The following is a 22574-nucleotide window of genomic DNA, read 5'->3' on the forward strand; positions in this document are numbered from 1 at the left end:
AGGCGCCCCTCTTCTTACTTTTTAAGTGTGACTGTTAGAAAAATGTAAATTATGGAGCGCCTGGGTGGCTCAGAGGGTGAAGCCTCTGCCTTCAGCTCAGGTCATGGTCCCAGGGTCCTGGGATTGAGCCCCACATGGGCAGGGAGCCTGCTTCCCCCCTCTCTCTCTCTGCCTTCCTCTCTGCCTACTTGTGATCTCTGTCTCTGTCAAATAAATAAATAAAACCTTAAAAAAAAAAAAGAAAAAGAAAAATGTAAATTACACTAGGGGGGATGAAAGTGAACAAGAGCGTGGGGGAAACAATCAGACAATGGGACATTTTACAAGACATTTCTCCTAGACTTCAAAAAGTCAATGTTGTTGGGGGAAAAAAAGAAAGCAAAGGAGCTACTCTAGATTAAAAGAGACAAAAGAAATGTAAGAACCCAATGTAAAGCATGGGCCCTAATTGGATCAGGATTTCTTTCCTTTTTTTTTTTTAAGATGTAATTTTTTTAAAAACATATTTCATTTTTTTAATTTATTTTTTAAGATTTTATTTATTTATTTGACAGAGAGAGATCACAAGTAGATGGAGAGGTAGGCAGAGAGAGAGAGAGAGAGAGAAGCAGGCTCCCTGCTGAGCAGAGAGCCTGATGCGGGACTCGATCCAGAACCCTGAGATCATGACCTGAGCCGAAGGCAGAGGCTTAACTCACTGAGCCACCCAGGCGCCCCAAGATGTAATTTTTTAAAAAGTAATCTCTAGCCCTGATATAAGGCTTGAAGTCAAGACCTCAAGATCAAGGCAAAAGTCACATCTCTACTGACTGAGCCAGCCAGGTGCCCCTCTTCTTTTAACTTTTTAAAAAGATATTTTTTAAAAAAGATATTTTTGAGACAACTAGGGAAAATCAAATAAGATATTAGGTGAAATTGTAGAATTCCTACTGACTTCCTTAGGTGTGATAATGCTGTAGTGGATATGTAGGAACTTTTCTTATCCTTAGGAGGTTCTCACTGAGGCTTTTAGCAGTGAAATTATAATAATGTTTGTAACTTACTTTCAAATAGCTTAGCATAAGAAAAAGTGTGTGTGTGTGTGTGTGTGTGTGTGTATGCAAGGAGAGAAAAGGGAGAAAAAGAGGGAAAGAGACAACAAAATCAATTTAGCAAAATGGTAATTATAGAATCTAGAAAGTTTTAAGGATAGTCACTGTACTAATCTTTAAACTTTTCTGTGTTTGAGTTGATTCATGATGAAAAGTTGGGGAAACAAGACAAAATAAAAAAGAATGAAAGGGTGATGAGGATGTGGAGACAATCTTTTCCAGAAGTTTGGCCTTGAATGGGAAGTGAGAGAGGAGACAGTAGCTGGAGCAGGCATGTAGGGTCAAGGGAAGTGTTTTTAAAAATGGAGAATTGAAAAAAAAATGGGGAATTGAGGGCACCTGGGTGGCTCAGTTGTTAAGCAGCTGCCTTCAGCTCAGGTCATGATCCCGGGGTCCTGAGATCGAGCCCCACTTTGGGCTCCCTGCTTGAAGTGAAGCCTGCTTCTCCCTCTCCTGTCCCCCCCTGCTTGTGTTCCCTCTCTCTGTGTCTCTCTCTGTCAAATAAATAAATTTTTTTTTAATGGGGAATTGAGAGGGTTTAAATGCTAAATGGGAAAGAGCCAGCAGAAAGAGGAGAATGAGGGGCGCCTGGGTTGCTCAGTCAGTTGAGCGTCTGCCTTTGGCTCAAGTCATGATGGGTCCTGGAATGGAGCCCCACCTTGGGCTCCCTGCTCAGTGGGCAACCTGCTTCTTCCTCTCCCTGTCTATGGCTCTGCCAACTTGTGCACTCTCCATGTCAAATAAATAAATAAAATAAAATAAGAGAATGAAAGATATAAATGGGAAGTCAAGGATGGTCGAACTTCTGACTCCTGCTTGCAGATAAACCATAAGAGAGATTCAATATTCCCCCAAGAAATACTCTACCTTCCTCCCTATCCCCAAGCGTGAAGAGAACATAGTCTTGGTGGTGACACCTAGTGGATTTAAGGGGTACTGCTTAAATTCTTCACTCTCCTCTCTGCTCACCTGATCAGGGGGGCATCTGATTGTGTTGGTCCTCTGACCAGTCCAAATCATTTTCACCCTTTTCATTGCTAGACCAGCCTGGGCTGTGCGAGGCTACTGAGTGAGTCCGTCCTCTACCCACACAGCCCACAGCCCTTGACCCCGTCTTGCGTCTTGACCATTCTCCACGCAGGGAGGCAGAATTCAGGCAGAGTGGTGGAAGGGAACAGAAAGAACAGTCTCCCCACCCCACCCCCCAGCTATAGTCAGGTGGCCACTGCAGTCTGGTAAGCACAAGGTAGACATTTCTTAGATATTCAAACTGTGGGGATTGTGCAGACCTTAAACTGTGGGCTCTGGAGTCAGAATAACTGGGTTCAAATTCTTGCTAGATATGAGACTTGGCCTCTCTGTGGCTCTAATGAGAAATTCCTCGTGACCTCAGTTCTCATCTGGAAAGTGAGACTGATAGAGCTAACCTTTTTGTTAGGAAGACGAAATGAAAGAACGCACACAAAAGCAAGCATAGCGAATGGTAAAAGACACCTTTTCAAATGTCAATTCTCATCATTACCCCTGAAAGGGAGCGGATGACTGATGGGTCTGAAAATGGCCAAGATGGGGATAAGGGGGAAAACCCATACCGCTTTCCCTACCCTCCCTGGGGTAGAGGAGCAGGGACAGAAGGGACTGGCCCCTATGAACCTGGCCAGGGCATGGAGTCCTCCAGAGTGAGACCAGCACCCTGTGAGGAGGTCAGAACCTGTCCAACCTCCACACATCTGGCTCCTCTGGTGATCAGTCCACAGGGCAGGGATAGCTCCCAGTGCCTCCCAGTACCTCATCCCTGACTTCCCACTTCCACACTTTGGCTGTCAAAACTGCTTTAAGTCCTGGGTCATCTCTTTCAAGAAGCTTTCTTTTCCTGTCCCCCCACCCCTATCCCCAGACCAGTTGTGAATCTCTTTGGCTCCATTCCTAGAGCGCTTGTCATCTTGTGCCTTGTGTGCTCTTACAGCTCCTATTTCAACCAACCTAATTTATTCATTCAGCAAACATGTATTGAGTGCCTTCTTTGCGCCAGGTACTGTCTAGGCTCTGGATAGTGAACAAGCATGGAGCTAAGCGCTAACATTCTTGTAGGAGCGGAGGCATGAAGAAAATACACGGAGGCTCTCATCAGAGCTACAGAGAGGCCAAGTCTCATATCTAGCAAGAATTTGAGCCTGGGGTGCCTGGGTGGCTCAGTGGGTTACGCCTCTGCCTTTAGCTCAGGTCATGATCTCAGGGTCCTGGGATCGAGCCCCACATCAGGGTCTCTGCTGAGTGGGGAGGCTGCTTCCCCCCTCTCTCTGCCTGCCTCTCTGCCTACTTGTGATCCCTCTCTCTCTCTCAAATAAATAAATAAAATCTTAAAAAAAATAATTTGAGCCCAGTTATGTCAGGGGTTGATGAGAGCCTTGAAGACAATACAGGGGCAGGGAACAGAGAGGAAGGGGTGGGCGAGGTGGGGTCAGCGAGGTCAGGGAAAGCTCGGGAAAGAGGTGTTTCCCTGAGAGAGGAATGGGAGTCAATGTGGCAGCTGGAGGGCAAATGAGAGGAGAGGGGTAGGAGGGGGGCCAGAGAGGGAAGATTTTGATTTTTAATGTGTTATTGGAAACAGGAGTGTTATGATCAGAATTATTTTAGTTGAGATATAACATACATACAGTGAAATGTATAAATCTCACAACTCAGTGAAAACACACACACACACACACAAACACACACAACCATCCCTGTTCAAGATCTAGAACATTTTTATCAGGGCGCCTCTCGATCCTGGGATCGAGACTTACATTGGGCTCCCTACTTGGCAAGAAGGCTGCTTCTCCCTCTCCCACTCCCCCTGCTTGTGTTCCCTCTTTCGCTGTGTCTCTGTCAAATAAATAATCTTTAAAAAAAAAAGAAAAAAGAACGTTTTGGGGTGCCTGGGTGGCTCAGTGGGTTAAGCCGCTGCCTTCGGCTCAGGTCATGATCTCAGGGTCCTGGGATCGAGTCCCGCATCGGGCTCTCTGCTCAGCAGGGAGCCTGCTTCCCTTCTTCTCTCTCTGCCTCTCTGCCTACTTGTGATCTCTGTCTGTCAAATAAACAAATAAAATCTTAAAAAAAAAAGAACGTTTTTATCACTACAAAGGGCTTCTTCATGCCCCTTCCTAGTCAATAGTCCCCATCCCCATCAAGTAATCCCTATTTTTACTTCTCTCCCTATAGATTAATTTTGTCTGCTCTTGAACTTCTCTTAAATAGAATCCTACAATTTGTAGTGTCATGTGTCTGGCTTTTTTTTTTTCTTTAACTCAATATTATGTCTATGAGCTTCATTCACACCAGTAGCATTTGTTCTTTGTTATTGCTATGTAGTATCCCACTGTGAGAAGATAGCACACTCCACTTATCCATTCACCTGTTGAAGAACCTCTGAGCTTTTTCCGGTTTCACTGTCATTAAAGAAAGTGCTCTGATCACTGCCGCCCAGGTCTTTCGGTACACACAAGCACTGATTTCTCTTGGGAGTGGAAATTCTGGGTCATAGGTTAGGTGTACATTCAGTTTTGGTAGACACTGCCAAGCAGGTTTCCAAAGTGATTGTATCAATTCACACTCCCCCCAATGGCCTATAAGGGTCCCAGTTGCTCCACATTCTCACGGATATTGGTATTGCCACTGTTTTGTTTTTTTTTTTAAGATTTTTTTATTTATTTGACAGAGAGAGAGACAGTGAGACAGGGGACACAAGCTGGGGTAGTGGGAGAGGGAGAAGCAGGCTTCCCAGTGAGCCGGGAGCCTGATGCAGGGCTCAATTTCAGGACCCCGGGATCATGACCTGAGCCGAAGGCAGACACTTAACTACTGAGCCACCCAGGCGCCCCAGTTTTTGTTTTTTAAAAAAGATTTTGTCAGAGAAAGAGCAAGGGGAGGGGCTGAGAGAGGGGCAGAGGAAGAAGCAGGCTCTGAGCTGAGCAAAGAGCCTGATGTGGGGCTCGATCCCAGGACTCTGGGATCATGACCTGAGCAGAAGGCAGACGCTTAACCGACTGAGCCACCCAGGCGTCCCTCACTGTTTCTAATTTTAGCCATTCATGATCTGATTCAGGTTTTTAACAGAGCAACCTGGCTACAGTGTGAGAACCAAGTGGAGGGATGAGGTTCGAGCTGGACAGAGGAAGCTGAGATGCCAGGTGGGAGGCCGGGGTGGTCATCCAGGGGAGAATGGCGAGTGGTTTGCACCAGGGGGGTCACAGAGGAGTCACAGAGAAGTGGACCAATCAGAATATGTTCTGGAATTGCAGCCAGCAGAACAGGCCGATGAGATGAGGGAGGGCTGAGAGGGAGGTGTGGAGGGGCAAGTGCTGCATTCTTGCCTTGAAACCCTGGGTGGATGGGAGGACCATCTCCTGAGATGTAGAAGACAGGGAGTAACAGGTGTGTGACGTGGGAAGATGAGGGCTCCTGTGTGGCTTTTTGAATATGTATCATCTCCTGAAGCTTAGGTTCTCCTTAGGGCCGAACACTAGGCTCTAGCTGCTCCCCATCTTAGTGTAAGTGGTAGACATCGGTTGTGTGAATAGTGCACACTGTCTGAGTAGTGGCTGGTGGGATGTGCACGCGCCCTGCAGTGACATATCTCAGTTAGGGGCCCAGTTCTGTCCCCTCGATCGCCTGTGACTTGTCCCTTTTGCTAGGACTTCCCACCTTCCACCTTCTGCCTTGACGGCTTTAGCACTTAACGAGCTCACGTGCCTGTGGCACCTGTCTGTGTCCCAGACACCATGCGGCCAGTCTCATGAGGTTGGCACCTTTCCCTCTCATCCACACTTCCAGTCATTCCAGAGCAGCGTGCTGAGGGACCCAGTGCACGGAGAGGGGGGTCCCTCTTCCCTCCCTCACCCCCTGCCCTAGCCTCAGAGGAACAGAATGGAGAACAGCAAGCAGCTTGATTCATAGACTTTATCAGCTTTTTCTCCACCCAGCAGTTTCTGCAGACAACCGAGCCTGTTTGCGGTACACACGGTTCACGCTGGTAAAGCTGGAGAGCAGTGGGGCAGGCATCAAGGCTAGGGGCGGGCAGCAGATGAGGCTGGACCAGTGGACCCCAGTGCTTGAGAAGAGGAGGCTGCCAAGCAGGCTCAGGAGGAAAGGTGGCCTCAGGGAGAGGAGGGCACGTGGACAGCTGCAGGGAGGAAGTAGGGCGGGGGGGCGGGCTGTGGTCCCTGTCTGTGGGGCGGGGGGGGGGGGGGAGAGAAGGCGGGACACTGGGGGTAGGGAGCCCATATACACTGTTTTGTGGCAGGAACCAGACAGACCGCTGTACAAAAGGGACTGTACAACATAACCTATGATACAATGTTTACATATGATACAAGGCTCTTCCCCTCTTTGAGTTTTAAAAAATAAATTTACAATTCCAGAGCTTTTGGTAAAAAATATGTACACCCTCAGAGCAGGAGCAGCAGCTGCTTTTGTTGTTGCTGCTGCTGCCTCTTCAGAAGGGAAAGAGGTGGTGTCAGAAAGGGGGGGGGGGCGAGGCTGTGCCCGGAAACCTCACCCAGTAGCTCCCAGGAGCGCTGGGCCCCTCAGCCCTGGAGGCCCCTGTGGGAGAGGGTGGGGGGACAGAGAGGTACGAAAGGCATCAACACAGTCTGGTTTTGCCTTGACAGCCTTGGCCATTCCCTCTGCTCTCACTCCCGGGCGCTGCCAGCCCAGGTACAGGGGTCTACCTCACCCCAGCTCTGATGGGGAGGACCAGGAGGAGTCAAGACAGGAAGAAGGATAGAGACCATGTGGTTGGTGTCCCGCCGAAGAGCCAGAAGGGAGATGACAGCTCCCTTCTTAGCAGCAGACTCCCCGAAAGCAGGAGTGTGGGCAGCAGAACCCCCAGCTCCTGATGGCGCCACGTCCCACCCTGCAATGCGGAGGAAGCGTCCGGTAGGCAGCCAAGGCCTGTGTTTCCCTGAGCATCTCTTACCCTCTCATTGGAGCCCACCCAGAGACCCTGGGGAGGCCTGAGTGGGGGACCCACAAGAGCTGACAGGATGCCCCCTGCCCCGTGAACGGCTTTGCCCACAGGCTTGGGCATGCAGGGCACCCAAAGGAGCTGAGCAGGGAGTGGTGGGGGTGGGGAGAGCACCCCCACACCATTGCGGGGCCCAGTACACCAGGGTAGCACCAAACAGAAGGACCCCTCCGTACAAAACACCCTCCTGCAGTTACCAGATATACTCCTGCTTCTTCAAGGGCACAGGCGCACACAGACACAAGGGCGATGTGATATTCCAGTACACATCAGGGGTACATCAGGGGTCCCGGCTCTGACCAGGGAGAGGGCAGACCGGGCTGGAGAGGAAGGCTGCCAACCCCTCCCACGATTCTGCTCTGTGAGACAGGAGGGTGGGCCGCTTTCCTGCCTGCTTGGGAGGAGGTTGGAAACTCCATCTCTGGACCGGACCTCGATGGGAGGGGACAGAGGAAGGAGCTCTCTGCCCCCTTCCCTGCGAGGGAAGAAACCAGCCAAGTGGGGTGTGGGCTGGAAGGAGCAAGGGGGAGAGGATTTCAGCAAGGTGGACAGGCTTCTGAGTCCAGGGGTAAGTCCATCTGACTCTTCCCTGAGGGACAAGAAGTTGCCCCAGCGGAAAGGTGTCAGGGGTGGGTTGGGACATCGTGCAAAGTGCTTGAGTGCCAGGTGCCCGAGGACCTCGGCGGGGTGCCCACCGGAACCTCTGTTCTCACTGACTATTGGCCTCTAGCTTGTAGGAGAGCTCAAAGAGGAGGTTCTGGTTGTCGATGACCTGGAACTGGCGCACATAGGCCTTGGTCTGCAGGTGATGGGGCGACGCCTCCATATCCAGGCCTGGGGGTGTGACAAGAGAAAAGCATTCAGGCTCCCAGCCTCCCACCCACCCACCCCGTTCTCCCTCTCCCTCTCTCCATGCATGCTGGCCAGAGGAGAGGGGTGTGGATTGGGACAGGTGCTGGGCAGGAGGGCTCCAGGGAAGGCTAAGGAGAGAGGGTGGAGAGCTGACAAGTTTAAGGAAATCAAGAAGTGAGCAGGGACTCCTCCCAGATCCCTCCCATCAGGCAGAGCTCTCCCCGGGAGGCTCTTACAAGCCCGGTACTCACAGAGGGGCCGGCTCCGGTATTTGCGGACTGTCCTCACTTTTTCAGCCACTGAATGCTGGGAGATGACAAGGAATGAGCCCTAAAAAGGGCTCAGAAAGAGGCTCCCCCCTCTAATACTCCCCTTGCTGTGTTCTGCTCCAGCTCTGCTGCTTTGACCCTGCTCCCTCCAGGATCTGATCCTGGAGGGTCTCAGAAGAACCAAAGGAGGGGTATAACCGGCTGGTGGGGAGAGAAAGAGTTGCGCGAACCGCCCCCCAACCCCGCGCGCGCGCGCGCACACACACACACACACACACACACCCGCCACGTCCCTCCCCAGCTGCCTGTCAGCTTTGCCACCCGTGGGCGGGTTGCCACGGCAATGCCACCGGGGACAGTCAGGAGTCTGTCAGGCAAGCTGGGCACTAAGGAGAAAGGCTGCTGTCTTTAGGGGGTTGCCAGGAGAGGGGGAAGGATGCCAGCCTCCGCGCCCAGGCCACGGTCAGCAGTGCCACTCACCAGCTTCTCGATGTTCACCAAACCATCAACAAGGGTCTTACTCCCCTCGTGCAGGAAAGTCAGGTCTAGGGAATGGGAAAGAAGCCCATGTGAGGAAGAAGGAGGTCCAAAGGGCCCTTCCCCTCCCCTACAACCTCTCACTAGGGGGCTCTTCTCCAGGTGGGCACTCAGAGTTGAGTGCCAGGGGTTGAGAACCAGAACTGGGGCATGGAGAGTGTGGCCAGAAGGGCACAGGAGTGACTCTCACCTTTGAGGATCAGAGGCACGAAGGGAATCACAGGAGGTTTCATCTTGGAGATCACTTCTCGGTAGCTTTTGTGGTTCCTGCAGGGGTCCTGATGTTCAGGGAAGAGAGGTAAAGGGGCAGATAGTGCACATTAAAGATGTCCCCTACTCCCTCATCCTCCTGCCCTAGATCCATCTCTGGTCAGAGAGCGTACATATGGGTGTCTATCTGGAGATGAAGTAGGGAAGAGGCTTGACCCTTCTCCCTCCTCCAAGGAAAAGGGGGTAGCAATCCTCCCACCCCTCCCCTCCCAGTATGGGGGTGGCGGCAGTCTCAGGCACTAAAAACCTTGAAGGGAAGCTTGAGGAAGCAGGTTTATGGGGACAGAGGGCCTCTGGGGTACAAGTCCAGGGGCAGATAAAAGAGCTGAACCCACTCACTGTCAGGTTCTCAAATTTGCGGAACAAGTTCTTGAATTTCCCTGGCAGCTTCTGTAGAGAGTTTGAAGGAAGGAGAGGAAATGTCAGAGTGGAGCTCCTTGGGTTTCACAGCAGCTCTGGCTAATCCCCCGGTGTCAGAGGGGGAAAGGGCCTGGCTGTCTTGCAGGGGGCTGGCAAGCTGGTGGGTGGGGAAATAGAGTCAGCCCTTGATGCAGTCCCGGGAGCTTGAAGAGCCCACGGGAACGAATTACACCGGGGAATTCGAGTCTCTGCTTAGGTATATGCCATGCGCGAGGGGACTCGCTGAGTGCTGGCTGCAATCCAGGGTCCAAGCCTGCTATCTGGCCTGGGCTGCCTGCCCCCACTCGGGCGGGGATTCCGGCTTTTTACTATTTTGCACAGGACAGGGTCCGTTAGCCAAACTGAGTGCCCACCTGGGGGCTGGACCTGCCAGAAGAGGGCGCCTCCCTCCGCTCGGCACAAAGGCTCCCCACCGGCCAGTAGCGTCCGCCTGGGTGAACCCCGGAGGCCAAGGACGCCCGCCGCACCGCCCCCCCCCCCCCGCCCCAGCCGGGCCAGCACTGGCGGGAGAAGAGTTAAGGGCCGCCGTGTCATCACCTCCCAGGTGAGCCGCAGGCGGCTAACCGCAGCATTGTCCAGTCCCATGACCACGGCGTAGAAGGACAGCAGGTCCTGGTTCTGCTTGCAGCTGCGTGGGGTGGGAGGCAGAGTCAGCGAGTGCCGCGGGGGCGAGGGGGCCCTCTGTGCCCGCCCCCCACCCGCCGCCCGCCGGCCGCACTCACATGGCCGCGATCTTGAGGAACTTCTTGAGCAGCTGTGCGCGCTTGCCCGGGGCCTCGCAGAGGAGCACCTCGGTGGCCACCCAGTGAGTGACCTCGCTGCAACGCTGCAGCAGCAGCTCCAGGTTGGCCGTCTCCCGGCGGCCGCGCTCCCCATGGAACACGTAGTCCACGAATTCCAGCTGCACCCACGGTGGGCGTGGTGGAGGGCCGGCGGCGAGGGGGCGGAGGGGAGGATGTAGGGAGGTGGGGGGGGGGTGTAAGTGGCCGGGTGGCCACAGGGCGGAGGGAAGGGCCGAAGGGCAGGGGCGGGAGGGTGGCAAATAGAAGAAAACAGGGACAAGACAGGTTGCAACAGAGATGGGGGGCAGGGAGCAACATTAATAATACTCTCCTATCCCCTGAGCACTTACTAGGTGCCAGGTCCTTGAACCATCTGATAGACATTATTGTGACTGCCTTATTTTCTTTCTTTAATGGAGAATAGCTTAAAGAGAGTAACCATGGATCAGGTTCTATGTAAGACCCACCTTACTAAGGGGATCTCTCTCTTTGCTGTTTTGTTTTGTTTTGTTTTGTTTTCCCAGATTGGGGACATAAGGCTCAGAGAGTCTGGGGTGAGTTGGGGTGAACTGCCCAAGGGCACCCTGCCAGCCAGTCTTCTAACCCCAAGTTCAGCTGCACAGCCTGCCGGTCTCCAGAACCCCCACAATGGCACATTTCTCCCTCCAGCCCCCCAGCCCAGCACTAGTTACTGTCCCCACCTCATGCACACATCGGAACAGCTCCCAGTGGAAGGCAGTAAGGTGGTTGGCAACATCCTCCGGCTCCACTCGGTGGATCTCTGTGTCTCCAGGGGAGACCTGGATCTCCTCTGGGAGGGGCATCTGGTAGCAGGCAGGGGCACAGGGGCTGGACTCCACTCTGGGCTTGTGAGGTTCTGCCCATAGCCCCTCTGGGCCCTGGCTCCCAGCCAAGGCCTTGGGATGGAGTTCTTACCAGGGCCTCATAACTGTCCCGCGTGCAGGCGAACAGGTGGCTGTTGATGCCCAGTGTGGTGAAGACACAGTCTTCAGTCGGCTGGAGAAGGACCTTCTCTGCAGGAGAACGAGCTGCTCTGCCTCGGCCCTGGCCACCTGCACCCTCACACACCCCAGCCACTGTCGCCATCCCACCTGGAAACTCCTAACCCTGCACAGACACATTCTAGACTAATGGGACTCGTGTTAGGTTACCATCAGTTTATGCCATATTTACCTGACATTTTTCAAATAATGAATTCTCTTGCAGTCATAAGCTCTTTTTTAGACCCAATATTCTTCCACAGTTCTCTCATTCTATCAGCTGGGGGACACCAGGACTTTTTCCCCCCTTGCCTCAAAGGAAGAGAAGGTTCTGGCTACATTGCAGGCTTCCTGCCTTCCCATAGAAGTTGGAGGCCCATCCTGTGTTTTTAGCCTCAAAAACAGCATCCTCAGATGGTCTGGGGGGTTAAAGAACCAGATCCCAAGGTGAGGAAAGGCGAGCACCAGAATCTGAATCCAAGTGTCTTGGACCAGTGCTTTCCAAACTTCAATATGCATAGGGGTCACCTGGGAATCTGGTTAAAATGCTCATTCTGAATCGGTGGGTCTGGAGCAGGGTCTGAGGGACTGCACTTTTAATAAACTCCCAGGTCAGTGGTGCTCATGTGACTGGTCCCAGAACCACACTTCCAGAAGCCATGGCCTAGAGTTCGGCCGCACCCCCAGAGCACCGGGCTTTTGAGTTTCTCCTCTCCTGCTGGCCCCTACCACCACCCGGCCCAGCTCTTCCCAAGCCTCACCTCCGGAGGAAGCCACAGCCACCAGGATGAGGGAGTCCTCACGCCCCGCAGGCTCCTCTGAGTACTGCAATTTCTCTGTCACAGAGCCCAGGATGTCCTGCACAGACGCCGAGAGGCGGCTGCGGATGGTCACGTAAGAGTGGTCAGGCATGTAGACCCGGCAGAAGACTGGGCAGAGACAGGGAGGTGGCTTGGCATAAGAAGGCAGAAGGGCAGCGCAGACACAGCCCCCTCAGCGCACGTCGGTTTCCCAGCCCATCTCACCCCTAACCTTCAGTCAGCTGGCTTCTGAGCAAGAGGCTGTCAAAAGGACAGGTTCCACTCCACCAGGAGACTCCACTGAAGGTGCCCTAAAACCCAGACGCCCCAGAGGGCCCTCTGAGCCGCTCCAGAAGCTCTGCCCCACTTGACGCCCACACTCACTTTCATCAGAGCCCCGGAAGGCCACTCGGGTCTGCAGGCAGGAGTCGATCCGGCGGAAGTGACGGAAGAGTGGCTTCACTTGCTTGCTGGGTGGCTGGCTTTCCTCTGGGATCCTGGCATGGACACAGCTGGGCGTCAGGAAGTCCTGTCACGCATATGAAGCGCCAGGCAGGCAACATCAAGCAAGGGATTATCAGAATTGAGTCAAGGATGCAGCAGCACCAGGTTCAGAAAGTGGTAAAAGAGGTCAGAAGGGAGACAGTGACCAGCATGGGACAACTGTCCAAGTGACCCAGATCATATGCCACCTCTTCCGTGAATTCTCTGATCCACCCCACCCACCAGGAAAGGTCACTTTTTGGCATCAACTGCTGTAAGACACGGGGCTAATATTTGTTCATGTGTGTATCTTATCTCTTCTGCAAGACTGAGAGCTTTTGAGGGCTGGGCTTACTTCTTCCTGGATTTTTTTTCCCCACCCTCCAGGCCTAGCACACTACTTGGCACAGGGTAGGCGTAGGTCATCCTCTGTTTCCTGAATTTTGCCATCAAGGACTTTGCAGCCTGGGAGGGAGACAGACATGGATACAGCTACTTCTAACATGAGACAGGAGGTGTTAGGTGATATAACAAGGGTACAAGGAGAGTTTTGTTGGCAAGAGGGAGGGGGAACTTTCATCAGGAAGATGTTTTTGACCGTGGTCTTGAAGGACAACAGAAAGAGAAGTGAGTACAGGGTGGTCCTTTTTGGGTGAACCATGTAAATGATGGCAAGAAATTAGAATTGGGAATGCCCAGGAGTTCAGGGAATGGGGGGGTGTATAGCGAGTGTCATGGGGGCTGGGGGATGTGGGAGATGAGGCAGGAAGCATTGGCAGAAAGACAGGGGTGTTGAATGCTTGCAAGGGTGTTACAATTTGAGGGTGCCTGGGTGGCTCAGTCGCTAAGCATCCGCCTTTGGCTTGGGTCATGATGCCAGGGTCCTGGGATCAAGCCTCACCTCTGACTCCCTGCTTGCTTCTCCGTCTCCCACTCCCTGTCTCTCTGTCAAATAAATAAATAAAATCTTAAAAAAAAAAAAAGGGAGGTGTTGCAATTTTGTCTTGTGGGCAATAGGGAGCCCTGGATGTTTTTGGAATAGGAGCGTGATGTTGTCAAACTGGAAAGATTTCTCTGGTGTCAGCATAAGAAGGAGAGGATGCAAGACCATGAGCTGAAGCCCTGGGCAGGAGGCTGTGGCAATAATCCAGGTGAGAGCTAATGAGGTGGAAACAAGGGTTGCACTGGTGGGAATGGAGAGGAGAGAGACTGAAATGGTCAGAGGGATGGATGGATGGACAGACAGATGGACAAAGTGGAGTCCTGAAGCTGACTCACATTGGCTCATGAGAAGAGATTGTGAAATTTGGGGAGATTCTGCCTACATGTTTTAAAACAGCCATATAAAATATAAAAAATATAAAATATAAAGAAATGTTTTATGAACATCTACCCAAATTATCACCACAAAGGTAGCCTCCTGTTTTACTACATTTTGCTATTATCTATGCTCTTTTTAAAGATTTTATTTATTATTTGACAGAGACACAGCAAGAGAAGGAACACAAGCAGGGGGAGTGGGAGAGTGAGTGAGCAAGCGAGACAGAGAGAGAAGCAGGCTTCTCGCTAAGCAGGGATTCTGATGCGGGGCTCGATCCCAGGACCCTGAGATCATGACCCGAGCTGAAGGCAGATGCTTAACAACTGAACCACCAGGTGCCCTGCTATTATCTATGCTCTCGGTGTTATTTTCCTCTCGTGTATTTGTATGCTGAAAATACTGTGTAATGGCCCGCCACTGCACATTTCTTCCCAAGTTCACATTCAGTATTCACATTCACATGTCAGTGCTGGAAATCAGCCAGCGAGAGAATTTACACCATGGGAATCAGCAAAAGCTACAAATAGGGGCTCTCTCTCTTTTTCCCCCCCAAAGTGCTGGTTGTTAAATATGTCCCCATACACCACTGGATTAACAAAGAAATGGGTGGGAGAATGGACAAGACAGTGACTGGAGGCTGTGCTCTTGTGCTACCCTCTAGCAAGAGAAAGCTGCTGAAATAAAACCACACTGGAGCCAAAAGGCCAGAGGCAGTCCCCGCGACAGAGGAACATGGGGGACTTCTGTCCTATCCCCTCCCCCAACCCGTTCCCCTCACTTTAGCTCCACTGTTTCCACAAGCTGGTGCAGCCTCAATGTGTCCTCTCGGAGGTCCTGGTAAAGGGACTCATCCTTCATAATCAGCAGGTACAGATCCTGGGGAGCAGAGGAGAGAGAAGGTGAAGGCAGGGGTCTCATCCCAAGCTTCGCTATTGGCAAGGGCTGGGGCAGCATCTCCATGTCCTTAAACATAGAGGAACCATATAAACTGAGGTCCACTGGCATCTTCTCCTTCCAGGTACCCAGCTTGAGGAGTATGGCTCCTTCACAGGAGTCCCCCTTCTAATAGCCTGCTCACCCGCCTTCTCTTCCCAGGCCCACCTTGATGATGCGGCCGGCCCCCTCTTCCTCCTGCAGCAGCCCCTGGTATGTGTCCAGGAAATGAAGGAGCATGGCTAGACAAGCCTGCTTCCGGCCCAGCCCCTCGGGGCCCTCCATGCCTCCTGCCCAAACAAAACTGACCCCTTAGTTAAGAAAAATCCCTGGGCAGGCAGACCAGAAGAAACTGGGAAGGGAGATGAGAAGCAGTGGGTGGTTAAACGCTCCCAAATATTCTCTAATCTGGGGCCAGGGACAAGGGAGGTGCAGGGGTCCCTGGAGACAAGACCCCTTTATGTCCCAGCCTGGGCTTTTGCTCAGAGTAGGTAGGGATGGCCCCCACTTGACCATGTCCATCTGACAGCATCCTGCCTGTTTGAATTTCACTTGGAGAGATCCCTCCAGGACCCACCCAACCCCTGACCTGCCCAAAGCCTGGAGCCGATAAAGGCCAGGGGGGCTTACCACAAACCTGACCATACCTCAGTGTAAGGCCTAGTGTTTCTAAGAGAGCCTATGGTATTCTACTCAGTGGCCTGACATGTACAATTAGATCCTAAAATAACTCAGTGAGAGGCCCTGTGCTTACATGAGACCTTACAAAGAGCCTGGCCAGTGGCCTGCCTCTAGCAGACCCCACTGAAGCACAGCCTTGACCTGATGTTTACATTGGACCCTATAATAACCCACTTGCAACCAGATGTTTAGAGCAACAGTTCAGTGGGGAGAGGGCTCTCTTAATAGAATAATAACACCTTATGTTGGCCCAAGGCTCTGCAGTCTCCAGAGCGCTCCCACATCTACTATCAGATTCATCTCCCCAGCAGCCCCATAGGGAGGCAGGCAGGTGCTGTTTACCCCCTTTTTACAGAAGAGGAAACTGAAGCCCCAGGAGGTTAAGTGGTCTGCCCAAGGTCACACAGCGGGTGAGTAAAACCCCTGGAATTGAAACCCAGGTGTGTTTCCTAGGGAAGCGCTGAGGACCCTATCACAGGTGGGGTAGGGGGAGTGGCTTCCTCCTGACCTCCCCTATTGCAAGCTCCATAAAAGGATATTACTGGTGTAGCTCCTGCAGAAATTTCTCCGTGGGGAGGAAGAGAGAATGGGTGAGGACGATGTCATCCAGCAGGATATCTGTAGAGATCAATCGGTGCCACTGATGTCAGGCGGGCACTTCCAGGACCCGACTGGACACTCCCTACCGGCCCCCTCTTGCCTCCTAGACTGAGTTCTCCTTTGCCAGTCTGGAGCCCCAGCCACCTGCCCCATCATGCTCTGCACAAGCGCGTGCACACACACGTGTGAAGGTTCTGGGCAGCCGCTGCGGGGGTGGGGTTGGCAGCTGCCAAGGCAGCTGGAGGGAAGGAGGGGGCGCCCTTTGATGGCCACACCCACTACTCTTCAATGTATGTGGGAAGCTGGTCAGATAATATGGCAAGGTTGAGATCTGCCCCCAAAAAGAGGTCGAACACAGAAGTGTCTCTAGACAAATAACTTCCAAACACAGAGGTTAGGGTCAGTGGGGTGTGTGTGTGTGTGTGTGTCTATGTCTGTATCCCTCCTCCCCTCCCTATTCCCTACATAACAGCTCTGAGTTCCAACTGGGCAGGTGAGAACCAGCCCCATTAAAAAGGAGAGGGAGTGACTGCCATCTCTTTGATCCCAAAAGCCTTTAAATAGAAGCCCTGTGTCCTCTGGATGCCCAGAGATGGAAGGGTTAATGATGGAAGGGTGGAGGGGAGTGGCTCTCACCACTCTTTTCCCCTCCACTCCCCCATCTGGGCCTGGCTCAGCCAGTCAGCCAGGTACAAGGTCGCCCTGACTTGCAGCCAGCCCTGGGGTGGGGCAGGGCAGCCTGACACACAGAGACAGGCAGGGAGCAGGGAGGGAGCCAGGAGCCAGGTGTCCTGACCAGGACAGGTTAGGGCCAGGTCCTCAGGCACTGCCCCAGGACAAAACCAAGGCTTCTGACGTCCCTTGGCTCCCTGGCATTTGGTTCTAGCCATGAAAGTAGAGGAGGAGAACCAACACCAGATCCTCTACCTGAACTGTTGCAGTTCACCAATGAGAAACTGAGGCCCAGAGCTGAGAGGCACCTGCCTGGAGCCAGAGTAGGAACCCAGACTCCTGAGTCTTTGTTCTTTTCTCAGTATGCCCCAGGCAAGCAGCGTGTCAGGGTAGAGCACAGTGGTGAGACTGGGCTACTTAGATGTTTGCAAGCCTTGGACTGGTTTGAGGATAACTTCTATAAGTCCCCTCCTCCCACACACTCTGGGAGGAAGCCAAGATGGTTTGAGAACATTGGTTATACTGGAGAATATCAGAGTGGCATGTTAAGGTGATCCTCATTTACTCTGGAACTGGTTTGAGGTTCCCCAAAGCAGTTACTTTGCAGATCGAGCTTGCCAGCCCAGGTAATAGGGTGACGAGCAATTCAAGAGTCCTTCCCCATGACAGACCAGGCAGAGTGTACGGCACCAGGTCCCTCTGGAAGGGGAAGGAAACGTTCTCCCTTTCCTCTTTGCCTCGCTACCCTGCTATGTTCTTAAAGTGAGTCTGAGAGCCCCAGCCATGACCCCTGGCTCCAAAGGTGGTGATGAGGTATAGGGCTGCCCAATATCCTTCCCATCTATCTCATGGGAGATCGGAGCCAGAGCAAAGGAAGAGGAACATGGGGCAGAGTGGGGGAGATGGTGCTATGGGGGCTACAATTTGGCGTCTGTCTCTTCCAAGCCAGGCTCTGGTCCAAGGCACAGCCTCCCCAGGGAATGTGTCATAGAGACACAGGGTGTGTGGTGTAGGCGGGAAGTTATGGTTAGGAGAGCTGTGTGTGTCTGATATTTTTCTAATTAAATCCAAAAGGTGTCAGCTCCCCAGGGCAACGACAGCTGAGCCAAGGAGAGGACCCAGGTCTTGAGGAAAATCTAGGGGAGTGGTGTCCTATTCCATAAGCCTAGGTCCAGGATCCCCACAGAGGTCTAAGAGCAAAGTGTGAAACCCCCATCTTTGGGCCCTCAAGCAGGGATCCCCTTCCCAGACCTTGCTGGGCTTAATGAAATGCAGAGAGGCAGACCTAAAGACCCATCATCGTCATCACTCTTCTACCTCCACCACTAACCAGCAGTTTGGGGCCTCAGTTTCCTCACAGTCCCCTTAGTAGGGGTGCTGGTGGGGAGTGGTGAAATAGCAACATCATTTAGGGAATACGTTTCTCAGGGTGTGGCTATTATTTTTTAAAGAGGCCTGTGCTGAGGCCTGCCTTGGGAAGGGCGGGAGTTGGAGGGGCTCAGAACCCCCCCTCCCTGGGGATGCTGCAGGGTCCTAATGTCTGTCTCTGTCCAGCCACCTCTCCCCTGACAAACAACTTCTGCACCAGCCCCCAACTAGAACACCTCCTTCCCCACAAGCTGCTAAGGACAATGCATCCCTTTGCCAGAGCCCAAAAGGCAGCTTGGGCCCTGAGCCTGCCTGGCACTGCCCCACTGAGTGGGCCAGTCCTGTGCTCGGGCTTCTAGACAGAATCAGGGACTCCTAGAAGGTCTTTCGGGTCTTGGAAAGCACCTCTTGGGGTGGGGGTTGGGGGGTGGAGCTGGGTCTGCCCTGGGCAGCTTCCATCTTAGTGTTTCAGGCCTTAATTTGGGGCCACCGAAGAAGGAGGTAGTCAACATCAGGGACCCATGAGAATCTGTGGGTAAAATAGCCAGAAGGGAAGGGTGGCTTAAGGAGAGAAAGAGGTTCAGCTTCTCCAGCTGGTGGGTGAGGCTGCTACAGGGAGGAAGGTGGCACTGCCGCCTCCCTTCTGCATAAGGGTCTGTTCCCCTCCCAGGCCGCTGCCCCACTTCAGCTGACCACTCAACCCCACACCGAGGCTCCCGGCAGAGCGCCCCCCTACCCCCCACTGTCCAAGGGCAAGGAAGAGGAACCCTGTGGCAACCCTCTACTCCGGGATGGATGGGCCTTACCTGAGGCGGCGCTGTCCCTAGTGGCCCCTCCGGCGAGCCGCTCCAGCACCCGGTTCAGAAGATGCTCCGGCCGCTCGGGGGCGCCCAGGGGGGCCCAGGGTGGGGAAGTCAGGGGCTCACCCGGGGACAGCTCGTCAGAGGAGTACGAGGAAGGGGAGCGCAGGGGCCCCCCTCCCCCGAGCGGCCCGGGCCCCGGCACCTCCTCGAGCTGTAGCCAACAGGGCCCTCCGCTGCCAAGCTCCTCCGCGACCCCCGCCGGCTCTCCCCCTTCCTCTTCAGGGGGCGGCTCCAGCCCCGGCTCGGCTGGGGGCTCTCGGAGGAAAGCGGGGAGCAGCAGGCGAGACACGCTCTGACGCCGCTGCAGCGGCCGCAGTCCCCCGGTTGGACCGCCGCCCCCGCCAGGTCCCCCGCCCCCGCCAGGGCCGCCGCAGCTTCCCGGACCCCCGCCGGGACCTCCCGCCACCGTTCGCCCCGCCAGCTGCGACGTCTGCTTCTTCAAAAATTTCTCCAACGGCTTCATGCCCCCCCCGCCCCTCTCCTCGGGGCCGCCGGGGGACCCAGGTGTCCCAGGCGCGGGCGGGGGGGGCGGGGACACGATGCTCAAAGCCGGAGGGGCAGAGCGGAGGGCTGTGCCAGGCGCCGGACTGGGGGCCAGAGGTGCCCGAAGCTCGCTGGCCGGAGTCCAGTGGCCAGTGGCCCGGGGAGGTGCCAGACGGAAAGAGTGCTCGCTCTTAGTGGCCCCCCATGTCGGTCGCAGCCGGCACGCGGCGCGGAGGGCGGATAGGCTGCGGGGCCAGTGCCCCGGGCTCTGCGCTCCTGGGCCGGGCTGCGGCGGCAGAGACAGCGGGCGGAGCGCAAGGCTGAGAGAGGACGCGGCGGCGGCTGCGGCGGCGGCTGCGGCGGCGGCGGCGGCGGCGGCGGCGGCAGCGGCGGCGGCGGCGGCGGCTGCGCTCCTGGCCGGGGGGGAAGGTGGCAGAATTGAGACCGCGCCCCCTCCTCCAGTCTCCGCCCAGTCCCCGCCCCTGCCCTTTCTGGACCCGCCCCCTGGGCCGCGGGAGGCTTGAACTTGGGCGCTGGGGCTGGCCTCGAGGGAAATAGTAAGGGGCTGAATGGGATTGGCTTCAGGGCAGACTCAGAAATTAAGGGCAAAGGTGATGCAGTGATTTACCAACGGAGAGTGAGTCCTGGCCTGGGGGCTAACAGGGGCTCTGAAGTATCATTTCAAAGAAGTAGGGCAGGTATGTGGCCTGCACAGCTTGGGCTTACCTGTACCCAGGTGAGGCTTATGAAGATTGCTGACTGGGTGTCCATCACTCTCAACCCCAACAGTATGGTCTGTTGCCGTATTTGTGGTCTTTATGTTCCTTCTATAAGAAGGGCTGGAAAGGCTTGGGGTAGATTGGCATTGGCACTGGGGGCGGTGCCCATCTGCCCTTTCTGGTAGGGCACAATAGGTGGTGAGGGCCTGGCTTGCGAGAGGCAGGTACTGGCAGGCAGGTAGGAGCCAGGCAGGGAGCAGCAGGTTGTGGCAGGTCTAGTTGGGCTGAGAAGAGACAGGAGGCAGTGGGGAGGAGATGAGGAGTACAAGGGCACCTGAGCCCAACTGGCAGCAGGGGAGGGCAGGGTCATGGAGATGAGTGACAAACTCTAGAACTTCCAACCAACATCATTAAGCACAGAGCGCCCCTCCAGAGCTGACATGGCCATGAAGGAGGGAAAGTGGTGCCAATTTGCACTCTAAATGATCTTTATTCCTGATGCCTGTGCCAGGAGCATTCTGTCCCTAAGGATACACTACCCCAGAAGGAGGAGGTGGGTGTAGAGACACACTCAGTGTAAACACATCAAGGTTAAAGTAACAAGGTGGAGAAGTGGCACCAGGTTCCAGAGGGATTGAAGCTCCTTGGACAATGCCCCACCCCTGTTTACTGTACAGGGACAAGGCAGGGACAGGAATGCTAAAGGCTGGGAGTGGTGGTTGAACTGAACAGGGTGTGTACTACACACATGTCACTATGTGTGCATATCTGGTCCTATGTGTGCTAGAGCATGTGTTCACAGAACTAAAGCTTTGCACACCCATCTGTTTGTGGATTTGGAAAGGGAACAGTGAAAGGAGAGAGCAGTTTTGGCTAGGAAGCAGGAATAGAGATCCAAGTATTGGTTTGCTGGGTTCCCTTTATTGGACACCCCACTATCCCTGGGGTTAAGAGGAGAAACCGGCTGGAGTGGCTACAAGCTCCCCAGGCATTTTGCGAACCAAATAAGAAGAGGAGAGGGCTCCACTCCCAGCACATGCCACAGTTACCAGATTAAGCTGGTTGCCTTGGTAACCTCCTCTCTGGGCAGGATTTGGGATTGTCGGTTAGGAAAGGGGAAGAATTGGGGAGTGTGGAGGGTGTGGGGGTTGGAAATAAGAGGCAGAGACACTTCTGGGAACTGAAAGCTTGGGGACTAGGACCCCACCACCCCTGCAACTACTCAAGGATATTGGACAGAGACTAAGTTCAAGGACTTGAATCAGGAAGGAAAGCCAGCATTGAGTCATGGCCCTCCTAGAACAGTGGTTCTCGCCCTAGGTGCACATTGGAAACCAGGGGAAATTCTCAAAAATACTGATGCCTAGGTCACACTCTAAAGCAATTAAATCTTTAAAACGAGGCCAATGTTTCTGGCATTTTTTAAAGATCCCTAAGTGGTACTTGCTTCAGCAGAACACATACTAAGTTGGAACTATATAGATTAGCTTGGTCCCTGCACAAGGATGACATGTAAAAGATCCCCAAGTGATTCAAATAGCTAGGGTTGAGGATCACTGCCCCAGAGGGACAATCCAACCTGAGTGGGCTGCCAATGCAGGGAGACCACTTCAAGATTTGAAATTCCTGCTGTGCTGGGTCACTCACAAGGTAACAGGCCTATGTGTTGACTTCACAGAGGATGGGGGTTGGCGTGGAAGAAATAGTGGGAGAGTGGTATGATTAACAGCTGTTTAGAGGGTGGCAAAGCAACTCCGAGTCCCTAAAAGGGGATGGGGCAAGGCTACCTAAAGCTGATCTGTCTGCCCTTTATACTCCCTTTCTGCCCACTTAGAGGCAAGCTGGTAGGGCAGACAAACTGGGGGCTTTGCTGAGCTTGAGTTTCTTCTCTTCTCCCTGAGCTTGTTACTAGGGCAACAAAGCTCAATGGGATCTAACGTAGGACCAGGGAAGCAAGAGGCAGGGGTGAAGGGGAAGCATCTTAACACAGTCATTCCTGCTGCCAGTAACCTACCAAGACTGGCTGGCATTCTTTGCATGACCCCAGGAGATCAGGCCCATGAAGAGGAATTAGGGATAGGGTTTAAGAGTCATGGTCTGCCAGCTCAAGCAGCAGTACCAAAGGATGTAGGGGGAATCCCAACTGTTTTAAGGTAGACACTAGGATGTCCATGCCCTCAGTGTACAAGGATTTGGGGTACCCAAGAACAGTTGCCACCAGCTCCACATTAAAATTTAACTGCACCCACACCCACACACACACACTGGGATCAAACTCTGTAGTAAACTTCTGCCCCACCCAGGATCTGAAAGGAAACAAAGCTTGGAGCTGACCTGTGCACGTCAGAGACCCAGCCAGTGGCCTTGGTAAGATAAGCGACAGCTGATGGTCTCAATTGCTTTTCTTTACCTTGACGAAGACTGA

At 53.8% G+C, this 22574-nt stretch overlaps 1 protein-coding gene across 1 annotated transcript; it reads right to left on the reverse strand.

The window, feature by feature from the left end:
* Window positions 1–6015: 6015 nt before the first annotated feature.
* On the reverse strand, window positions 6016–19743 carry RAPGEFL1 (Rap guanine nucleotide exchange factor like 1). Its single transcript, XM_044248046.1, has 15 exons — window positions 18891–19743; window positions 15984–16062; window positions 14932–15067; window positions 14609–14706; window positions 12411–12523; window positions 11988–12155; window positions 11162–11259; window positions 10927–11049; window positions 10166–10344; window positions 9981–10071; window positions 9363–9413; window positions 8944–9031; window positions 8697–8761; window positions 8199–8253; window positions 6016–7929 (listed from the first exon to the last, which is right to left on the reverse strand). The coding sequence occupies exons 1-15, from the start codon at window positions 19408–19410 to the stop codon at window positions 7805–7807; spliced, it is 1989 nt and encodes a 662-aa protein (XP_044103981.1). The 5' UTR covers window positions 19411–19743; the 3' UTR covers window positions 6016–7804.
* Window positions 19744–22574: the final 2831 nt, after the last annotated feature.

Source organism: Neovison vison, chromosome 5 (genome assembly GCF_020171115.1).
Source record: "Neovison vison isolate M4711 chromosome 5, ASM_NN_V1, whole genome shotgun sequence".
Taxonomy (NCBI): Eukaryota; Metazoa; Chordata; class Mammalia; order Carnivora; family Mustelidae; genus Neogale; species Neogale vison.